The 11,907-nt window shown below is 35.5% G+C and overlaps 1 protein-coding gene across 6 annotated transcripts in view; it reads left to right on the forward strand.

Moving 5' to 3' along the window:
- Shrm (shroom) overlaps nucleotides 1-6,799 on the forward strand; it is a 461,262-nt gene extending 454,463 nt beyond the window's left edge. For all 6 annotated transcript variants that reach the window (XM_069828667.1, XM_069828748.1, XM_069829001.1 and 3 more), the window contains one exon: nucleotides 531-6,799. In XM_069828667.1, the coding sequence (XP_069684768.1) occupies nucleotides 531-791 (261 nt within the window). In that variant the 3' untranslated portion in view covers nucleotides 792-6,799. The remainder of the gene's footprint in view (nucleotides 1-530) is intronic.
- Nucleotides 6,800-11,907: the final 5,108 nt, after the last annotated feature.

Consider the following 11,907-nt stretch of genomic DNA (forward strand, 5'->3'; position numbering starts at 1 on the left):
TTTCAACAGAGACGGGGTCTACAGCTGAGTACAGCATGGAAACCTGCCATCAATACGCTTAGACCACCAGCACACGGCAGACAGTCGGGACCAGCAAGTAGCTCCTGATTGGCTGACGTGTCCACCAACCAGAATGCGCCTGGCGGTCGGGACTAGGAACTAGCTCCTGATTGGCCCACAGTGGGAAGCCCTACTTTTGCATATATACCGGCTAGACGTGATCCCACATCACTTCGTCCCTGAAGAAGATGGCAGAGCTAGCCGTCGAAAGCTTGGAAGCTAATCTCCAACTCACCTGGCTGAGAACCCGAGAAGAGTTATTCTACATCAAACGCCGGGAAAGCCTCAAGTCATACAGAGTTCAACTGTATATGTGATGAATTCTACGATCTTCTTTTTACTCACAATATCATGGTGACTTTCTACCAAAGTTCGAAGACACATGACATTGCTACAGTATAATATGTAGGCTATAGAAAGTGGGTTTATATCTATTTAAAAAAGTACATTCTTTCTTTCTTTTTTTTCAGAAAATACTGGAATCCAAGAGAGATAAGCTGAAGGAACAGTTAGAAGAAGCCAAGAAGTTGAAAGAGAACATTGACAGACGAAGTGTGTGTGTGTCCAACATCCTGTATAAATACTTCAGTGCCGAGGAGTATGCGGACTATGACCACTTCATTAACATGAAGGCCAAGTTGATCATGGATTCCAGAGAGATAGCGGACAAGATCAAGCTGGGAGAGGAGCAGTTGGCAGCTCTGAAAGAGACTCTATCGGCGCCCGATTGAAGCTGTTGTACATAACTCACCATAACCTTACTTTATGCTTGTCGACCAGTAGCGCTGGTTCTCTGGGTGCCTAGTCTTAAATTCCCGCGCTTCTTGTGTGCCCGATCCTGTGCCAGACTGAACTGCTGCTACAGGGTGCTTGAGGTTTACTATAACGGGCAGCAGCTGCCAGTGAGACGGAAGGATTTTGTGTTTTATCCAGTCTTTCATCTATAACAATCGTAATAAACTTCATGATTGAAGAAATGATTGAAATATGGAGTTTTGAAACAGATATTTATTATTCTCAGCCCTTTCCAACAGATGGTGCTCTGCAGCTTTCATTTGTTATTAAGTTACACAGGGTGTTAAAAAATTACTTCTGTCTTTGAAACAGTTTAATACAGTAAATTAAAATATGAAATACTAGAATATCTTAATATGTGAGATGCAATAAATATGGAACAGTTTAATATAGTCAATTATAATATGAAATACTAGAATATCAACATGTAAGATGCAATAAATATGGATCAGTTTAATACAGTAAATTAAAACATGAAATAGTAGAACATCTTAACATGTGATATGCAAATAAATATGGAACAGTTTAATACAATAAATTAAAATATGAAATACTAGAATATCTTAAGATGTGAGATGCAATAAATATGGAACAGTTTAATACAGTAAATTAAAATATGAAATACTAGAATATCTTAACATGTGAGATGCAATAAATATGGAACAGTTTAATACAGTAAATTAAAATATGAAATACTAGAATATCTTAGGATGTGAGATGCAATAAATATGGAACAGTTTAATACAGTAAATTAAAATATGAAATACTAGAATATCTTAAGATGTGAGATGCAATAAATATGGAACAGTTTAATACAGTAAATTAAAATATGAAATACTAGAATATCTTAACATGTGAGATGCAATAAATATGGAACAGTTTAATACAGTCAATTAAAATATGAAATACTAGAATATCTTAGGATGTGAGATGCAATAAATATGGATCAGTTTAATACAGTAAATTAAAATATGAAATACTAGAATATCTTAAGATGTGAGATGCAATAAATATGGAACAGTTTAATATAGTCAATTAAAATATGAAATACTAGAATATCTTAGGATGTAAGATGCAATAAATATGGAACAGTTTAATATAGTCAATTAAAATATGAAATACTAGAATATCTTAAGATGTGAGATGCAATAAATATGGAACAGTTTAATACAGTAAATTAAAATATGAAATACTAGAATATCTTAATATGTGAGATGCAATAAATATGGAACAGTTTAATATAGTCAATTAAAATATGAAATACTAGAATATCTTAGGATGTGAGGTGCAATAAGTATGGATCAGTTTAATACCGTAAATTAAAATATGAAATACTAGAATATCTTAGGATATAAGATGCAATAAATATGGATCAGTTTAATACAGTCAATTAAAATATGAAATACTAGAATATCTTAGGATGTGAGATGCAATAAATATGGAACAGTTTAATACAGTCAATTAAAATATGAAATACTAGAATATCTTAGGATGTGAGATGCATTAAATATGGAACAGTTTAATACCGTAAATTAAAATATGAAATACTAGAATATCTTAGGATGTGAGATGCAATAAATATGGAACAGTTTAATACAGTCAATTAAAATATGAAATACTAGAATATCTTAGGATGTGAGATGCATTAAATATGGATCAGTTTAATACCGTAAATTAAAATATGAAATACTAGAATATCTTAGGATGTGAGATGCAATAAATATGGAACAGTTTAATACAGTCAATTAAAATATGAAATACTAGAATATCTTAGGATGTGAGATGCAATAAATATGGTGAATAATGCAGCTTGTATAAGATGGGGCAAGCATGCATATTCAAGTAGATCAGTAATACAATGTCCACTCCTGTAGGTATTGTGATTCACCATTTGGTGCCATCTATAGATTCAGCTACACAACACTCACTTCCAACAGAGTTCGCAATTAACGCCCCTTTAAACCCCTTAAGAGTTGAGCAGGTTCCTCAAAATGATTCCATCTGTATGCAAGTTAACGGTACTACATTCTGCTGCATCCTACATTGACCTCAAACTATGGAATGATGATAGATGTAGTTGAAATTAATGTTGGCGAAATGAATCAGAAGTCCATTACTGAAAGTTATTCGGCAATTTGAAGAATCCTTGAGGAAAACTTCAACCAGGTAACTTTATCCCAGCCAGGATTTCAACCCAGGTCCACTAGTTTCACAGTCATCGTATATGCATACCATTATTCCATAGTGGTGAACTTCGAGAGTTTTTCCCAAATTGACTCCTCAAAGTGTAAAACAGTGATAAACAATGGCTGATAACTAGGGACCGGATTTTTATGTAATTACATATTATATTCCTTTCAACCTAACCGTATATAAATAACAAATCTTTGCGAATCTTGTAACTACCATTAATATATTAAAATTTGATACTACATATTTTTACATATTTACCCCACATTACATATTATGGCTTGGTATTACATAAATCTACATATTTAGGGGTTTTATTCATTTTTACTTCTCTAAAAGGGGGGGGGGAAGCTACTGCTGGGGAAGTTTACAATTTGAAATACACAGATTTAAAAAGCCTTTTTACCTACCCAAGAAAGGATATATTTCGGGACGAACGAAACATAACGTCCGTAGTTTCAGGAAGTAATAGGGGCACTCACCCCATACCGCCCACTGTAAATATGAGCGAACAAAAGCAACCTTTCTCATACAACTACCTTTTATTGTAAAAGTCACTCAGAAAGTAGCGTTGCCTTCATGCGGTGGAGTGGGATGAGGACGACATGATTTGTCTGGAACTATAATTGTTCTGCACACGTCTTAACAAGCCATTCCCATGCAATTTGCAACCTTACCCACCATCTTCCTAATCCTTCCAGGGAAAACCCGTGTCAAGTCTGACATGAGCCGCAATAAAGTAGCCGACTTTTGAAAAGAAGCTGGAGTAAAGGAACAAACTGGAAAGTTGTTGAAAGATTTAAATAAGTAGCTTTTCAGGTTATTGCTTGATTTTTTTACTTTAAATTTAGTAGACCTATACGGAAATGGGATTTTCCGAGCAATTAGAAAGTATGGTTCTCGGCTGGAATAATCCTAACCTTCTGAATGAGACAGAAATGTCACTTTTCAAACAACAGTTTGTAAATGCCTATAGTTTGAGGTTTTAGTAGGTACTTTGTTTCTTACAGGGAGCAGCTAAAATGCATGTGTCCCACATCTCCTCTTATTTTCTCCTAATCCAGTAAAGCGAAACAGTGCTTGCAGTACTGTTGTGTCATTCATTTCACTCAGTTCTCTAGTTTTAGTACTTACAGTATAAAGTGCAAGTGAGTTTATCTACTGCTTTTAACTAGCTAAAATGGCTCCTGTACCTTCAACCTTAAAGACAAAAATAAACTCATGGATTGCGATGGACGAAGCTTTCACTACAGATGGAAAAATAGTAATGTGTCAAGTGTGCGGTAAAAAAGTCGGGTGCTCTATGAAATCACAACTGGAGAGTTTTACCAATCCTATACCTGCCATATATTGATATTAAATATGTTCATGATTTTACATGTTTTGGTACATATTCAGCTTATTTTTCTTATATAAATATGTACATATTTCACACCTTAATATTACATACAAATCCAGTCACTGTCATAACACCATGTTACTGATGATCATGTTGTCTGTTAGGTCCGGAACAACACAGAACAGGAAACTGTGTAATTTAACTATTTTAGAAATTGTATCTATCTGTTTGAAATGGTTTTTAGAGTGTTTAATTATTTTTGTCCCTGTCACTATATAAAGAACTATAAATTATTAATTAAACATATTGACATACGTACATGGAAAACATTAAAGTTGCAACATTAAGTTGCCCGGTCTGGTACAGCCAAGTAAAATTAAATTTTAACATGAATTATTTTTATGATATAATGAAAACAAAAACGTAAAACTCCATTTTTCTCATTTCTTCAGGAATCAGATTCAATATCTGAATGACCGTATTCTGTATCTGGTTGTTGATTAATTGAAAATGGTCTCCTCGCAAGTCGAAATTCTCGCAAACGACTCGACGGGGAGTCTAGGGTCTTGTACTTCAGAAACCTCTTGCCATTTGGGTGAATTGTTCAGTTCAGTTTACCAGTAAAACGATCACATTATCCTGTAGTAAAATATATCCAGAGGTCGTTGCTGGTGAGAACTGTTGTTGGTTGCAGAAACACAAACCAAATGGCACAGATGGTTGATTAAGAACCATAATGTACGGAGATACATATCTGATTAATGAATTGAATTTGTGGGCTCTTATTTTCTATGCATTGTCTGTTAAGCTTATCTCAACTGAAAGGTGGTGCTAATAGCAATTTTGCGTGTTCCTTTTCTCCTACTCATAGGTCTTGTACTTAAATCTAAATCGTAGTCTGTGTTAATAGTTCAGTAAACTTACAACACAGAACTGTCATAATCTATATGAATTGTGTACACACATTATAGAACAATATGCAGAGCTTAAATATATTGAGGTTATGTCGGTAGCAATTAGGCCTCATTCACAATGAAAATTAAACACAAGCATTACTTAAGGGCAGAGGATGGTATTTTTTTTAACTTTTTTCCTATTTGGTGTAAAATATTAATTTCTTGTATGTAGAGAGGTCATAGCTGTGGCAACTCAACCAAATAAAAATATTTTGAAAAAAAAAAAAAAAAAAATTATTTGGGGGCCCAAATTTGAAAAAAAAATATACCCAATGCAGGATTGTACTAAAACCTATATATCTAAACTGTTTTTAAAGATAGATTCAAACAGTTTTTTGCAATGTATTTGCAAAAGCATGTTCTACAAACTGTATGTAACAGAATTTTGATATTAGTCCCTACGTTTGTAAAATACACAATTAAAATTTAATAACAATTTTCTGATTTCCTTTCCTGCAAACAAACGGACGTATTTTTAAAATAAAATCAATTAACAAAATTCTGTTACAGAGAAAAGTTTCCTAATAGTCTAAAGAATGTGTGTTCTAAATTTCATGCATGTATCTTTAGTAGTTCAGAAATTATATCCATTTTTGTCTGGCAATGTAGCAAAAAAAAAAAAATGAAGTTACTGGACACCGATAAAAGCGGGCGTGTGATTTAAAAATCCATAGCACAGGAAGTTCAAAAATGACGTCTCAACATCCGATAAGGGCACAAATACCCACAAAATGTTATGCTATGCATTCCACACATATCACAGAGTATTTTAAAGAATTTTTTTTTTTGAAAATTTACTCATTTTTCACCAAAAAATACCATCCTCTCCGCGTAAAACCTTATACCTATGTTATTTAATGAAAGTATTCGCCATAAATTACGTTATTCTAAAACAATACACCATTACAGAGCGCTGAAGTAGACAAAAGACTGACGAAAATGGCGTCGTTGTTATGTTTCCATGGTTACCAAGTATCTTCACAGTTATGTTTTGTGTTCTCATCTTGTATGGTATGACAATTTTACAGTAACATTTTATTGTTTACATTTTCATTGTGAATGAAGCATTACTGCCCACTCTGAATTGTGTTTTACATTGTGTGTGTACACGAACTTGCTTTCTGTATCATAATACAAGAATTGCTTTTATTGTGATGTCTTTGAAGAGAGTGTGTTGTGCTCCAAGACTGATGCTGTATCGAATGCGCTGGTTTGCCAGTGCTACACTTTTGTTGCTGAATACACCTTGTTTGTAATATCATAAAATTATAGATTAAAACATCCATCTGGACATTTGTAAATAATAACAAGAACAGAATGGTGCTTTGGATCATTTATGATGTCGATACAATATGTGATCCTCATGGGCAGAGGTTTTGGGTTACAGGTGTATCCCATTTGTATGTGTAAAGCTGAAGTTTATACCTTCAAATTTTTATTGATAAATCTCTGAAATCCATACAGTGCATTTTTATTCTTACATTGTAGTAACTAGAGATAGTAGATTTTAGCAACTTAAAATTACAAATTTAGGACTTTGAAAATCAAATGCAGCATTTTATAATTACTTACTAGCTTTTAAGGAACCCGGAGGTTCATTGCCGCCCTCACATAAGCCCGCCATCGGTCCCTATCCTGGGCAAGATTAATCCAGTCTCTATCATCATATCCCACCTCCCTCAAATCCATTTTAATATTATCTTCCCATCTACGTCTCGGCCTCCCCAAAGGTCTTTTTCCATCCGGCCTCCCAACTAACACACTACATGCATTTCTGATTCGCCCATACGTGCTACATGCCCTGCCCATCTCAAACGTCTGGATTTAATGTTCCTAATTATGTCAGGTGAAGAATACAATGCGTGCAGTTCTGTGTTGTGTAACTTTCTCCATTCTCCTGTAACTTCATCCCTCTTAGCCCCAGATATTTTCCTAAGCACCTTATTCTCAAACACCCTTAACCTCTGTTCCTCTCTCAAAGTGAGAGTCCAAGTTTCACAACCATACAGAACAACCGGTAATATAACTGTTTTATAAATTCTAACTTTCAGATTTTTTGACAGCAGACTGGATGATAAAAGCTTCTCAACCGAATAATAACAGGCATTTCCCATATTTATTCTGTGTTTAATTTCCTCCCGAGTATCATTTATATTTGTTACTGTTGCTCCAAGATATTTGAACTTCTTCACCTCTTCAAAAGATAAATTTCCAATTTTTATATTTCCATTTCGTACAAAATTCTGGTCACGAGACATAATCATATACTTAGTATTTTCGGGATTTACTTCCAAATCTATCTCTTTACTTGCTTCCAGTAAAATTTCCGTGTTTTCACTAATCGTTTGTGGATTTTCTCCTAACATATTCACGTCATCCGCATAGACAAGCAGCTGATGTAACCCGTTCAATTCCAAACCCTGCCTGTTATCCTGGACTTTCCTAATGGCATATTCTAGAGCAAAGTTAAAAAGTAAAGGTGATAGTGCATCTCCCTGCTTTAGCTCGCAGTGAATTGGAAACGCATCTGACAGAAACTGACCTATACGGACTCTGCTGTACATGTTATATTTTATAACACTTCTAATGCTAGTATTTAGCTTGTAGCATTTTAGGAAAGTATGATGGTAGAAACTCATAGTGTGTTAACAGGTGCTTCCTCTATTTTTTCCAGTTAAATTTCTTGAAAATATTAAGCAAAGGAACATAAATGAAGTTATAGCGAAATTGTGAACAATAAGAAATATGTCCAAATAGACGGACCTGTTAACATACAAAACTTTGTCTTCGACAAACTAATTTTTTTCAACGTGAGCTGATTAAACCTTGCAACTTTTCTTCCATTACCTTTTGCTCTTCCATAAATTAAATGCATATCAGCAAGTTGCAAGGAAAGTTACAAAATTTAATCAGTCGGAATATAATTTACGATGCCAACTAGCTTATACCATGTTTACAAGAAATCACCAACATTTGCAGGAATGGTCGTCTGCAACGAAACTTCAAAATGATGGCCTAGAGTTCGATTCTAGCTGGTTGCACTGACTAATATACAGTATCTAGGCTTGTAACTACCAAACAGAACTTTTCCCGACATAGGTTCCTATATGAAAGTTGTTCATATTTGTCTCTTCTATCATCCCTAATAGTTTGTAACATTGTCACTGAATCACCCTGTAGTTTACCAGTCATTAGTACAGGGACATCACTTTATTTTTACCAACATTTTTAACATTAACCTGGCTATACTCGGAAACAGTGTTACCCCCTTCCATTACAGGAGTTTGGTGTTACTAGTGCAATATGTAAACAAATCATTTTACTAGGTATAGGAAGAGAATAAAGTAGTGTATCCATTTATGTTACAGGGAAATATAGTATTACGATTTTCAGTTTGTCATTACTTTTACGGTATTTTATCAAAAAACAGTAGAATAGTATTTTTTTTTTTTTCACAATTCCGTAACAATCCCCAATTTCTACAGCTAACGTCTTGACCGACTTATTAGGACCTCGCTGCATCCTTTCTCTAGCATCTTCTACAGCATCTTCTGTCACCTTTGTTGGCCATCTTACACTTTTCTTCCTTTCTGTACACTCTGTTGCTCTAAATTTATCTACCAGATTAATGACATTTCTACGAAAATATTCCGTAATTATATAATCAGAAAAAAAAACTGTTGTTCACATTCGGTTACATTGTAATTCCAGTTTCCATCATCGTCCTTTATACCTACAAATAGTAAAACAAAACTCTTGTTTAAATAATGCTGTTAAGTACCGCACCATATTATAGGGTACCGTACTTTCGGTAACTCTAATCTTCACTTGTGCTCAGTCCACACAGATAAATTCAGTTACGCTACACACCATACCTGTGTGAAAATAAACTTCAATAATATAAGCTCTTTCTTCTATAGAAAACGCAACATATTTCTGAAACACACTGTACTCTGTACTGTTTACTTCACTGCTAGCAACAGCGGCCGTAAGTTTGTGTGACTGACGTTAGCAAGGACATTAGTGAAAGGGGTGGGAGTCGAGTACATTTAGAAACGCAGGTACAATAAAAAATGATGTCCCTGTACAATATGTAGTACAGACTTGAGCTTTGGGACACGGCCTTAGTAGGCTATAATCAGGTGATATGGGTTGGGAATGCGATCGACTGGAAGTCAATATTAAAGTTCTTCCATAGAACATCGCGCTAGAATTCCTCCTTCGGAATGAAGAGAAATAATATCGTAACACAGTTCACTATTAGGACCTACACTAGTCCTGGATATGCCATCATTATCCATTACGACAGCACCAAAGTAGGAGTCAACTGAGTAAAAGAACGAACATTCATGTTTTGACTACCACTCCAGCCAAACGTGTTTCTGTTCGTAAACCAGTAGCGGCTGGTGATCCAAATCCTCGGTGAGGCCAGATGCAACTAGTTTAAGTGCCTCCGATAGAAAATGTTTATTTATGATATTAATTATTATTGTTCTTATATTATTAATATCATTATTACTGTATTATTATTATTATTAGTCTATTATTATTACTAGTAATGAAAAATAATAATTTCACTCACCAAATAAGCTGTCATGCTCTGAGTTTCAGTGATTGTTTCAGTGTGATGAAGCGACCCATATTATGTATTGAAATTCCCCTTTCTTTCTTTTCTTTTTATTTTTTTCCTTTGACAGCAACAAACAAGGCCAACAGAGAAGTTTATTTTGCACCACATTACCACTTAACCATTTATGTTGCCCATACCAGGATGCAATAGAAACTCGCGTTTTAAGATTATGTGTCAGAAAAATTGTCAGCGATGTCGTAGGTATCTCGGTCGGCTCTCTCTTTATTTAAAACTTCCTTTCTTTCAATATTATTTCTTCTCGAAAAAGGACACTCTAACAATGAATTAACTACACCAGCATTATTTCTGGCATTTGTTTCTGTTTATATTTTCCCGAAATGCATAACAACATTGGCCCAGATTCACTACTGTACTACGAAGTACAATAGTACAACACCCTCGCTTACGTCATAAACTAAGACATAAGAGGGGAGAATAGTGTGGGTCTCTGCCTGCCAAAGAGCTGGAATGTTTGTTATTTATGGCCTAGTTAGGAAGACAAGTCACCACTGCTATTCCCACCCCACTCTACCCTTGTGGCCGGTCCATGGTTGAGAGGAGTGAAACCTGACCAGGCCAAACGAATTGTGCCTCAGTTACAACGTTTTAAGCGCAACCTCAAAAGCCCGTGAAGACAAACGAAAATCCAGAAGCAGACCCGGCACGAGCGATCCTGGCCTGAGGAACAAATGTTACTGCAAAACAGGTCTATATACATCACAAAGTTTTCAAATGCTTCTACAGCGATATATGCCTCATTCAAATAACTAATACATTATATGAAAACACAAAATTTGATTTCAGTTAAGCCAAGTGACTGAGGCCCGGCCTCACTTGCCTCAGTCAATCAGCCGCCACTGCTTTGACTACCACTCCAGCCAAACGTGTTTCTGTTCGTAAACAGACCACAGTTACTGCCGCTATAGTAGGGAGCAGGAATATTGGCGGATGGAGGTATACCCCTTCATACTAACCCAACCCACGTTCCACCCCTACTTTAGCTGTAAACGTTCTTCGAAGGGTCGCTTCCGAAACATCTTTCACTCCTCGCTACGTAACCTAAAGTCTGTAACATCGAAATAGCGTTTATATATAAACACTGTCTGTGTGTCAGTATTTAGTGTAATTTCTATGCGCAGCATTATAATTATTTCATTAAACAACAGCACATGTGAACACTTCATTTGTTACCATACAAACTACTGGTATACAATATGCGACATGATTTTATAACTACTATACTGATATCGAATAGCATTCGTATTTTGAGGTGAATGAACTAAGAAAATTAGTTGAATTCATATCTTCCAAGTTCGACAGTCTTAGAGAGGAATTGGCGCACACAAGACATGAACTCAACTCCACGCAGGAGGAGATGAAGAGGCTAGTGCAAGAAAATGACCATCTCAAACGGAAAGCGCGTGATCTGCAGCAGTACATACGCAGATACAATATAATGCTATTTGGAGTTCCGGAGATCGATGAACAATCAACTTATGAAGTCATTGACTAAATATCGGAAGTCATAGGCGGTAGTGAATTGGTGCAACATGATGTAAGCGTAGCACATCGCATACCATCCAGGCCAGGGAAGACGCGTCCCATTGTCATCCGCTTCACAAAGAGTAGAAGTAGTGATGAATGGCTCCAGCTGTTCAGAAATGAGGCCAAAAATGATGGCAGCGGTCCTGGGAATGCGACAAAGAAAGTCAACAGGGACCTTTCGTCAGGAAGAATCACAGCAGGTGACCAACTGACAGCAGTGACCAGAGATCTTTTGAACAAAACAAGGGTTGCAAGAAAAGATGAAGCCAGTCCCGTGAGTAAAATCACTGGTATTGATGATGTAAATAATTTGTAAATAGTATTGTGTCGGTACCCAGGTTTTATTTTATATAATATAATTGACTTAACAATGGCTAGTAGTACTATATTAA

The sequence above is a fragment of the Periplaneta americana genome, chromosome 1 (assembly GCF_040183065.1).
Source record: "Periplaneta americana isolate PAMFEO1 chromosome 1, P.americana_PAMFEO1_priV1, whole genome shotgun sequence".
In the NCBI taxonomy this organism is placed as follows: domain Eukaryota; kingdom Metazoa; phylum Arthropoda; class Insecta; order Blattodea; family Blattidae; genus Periplaneta; species Periplaneta americana.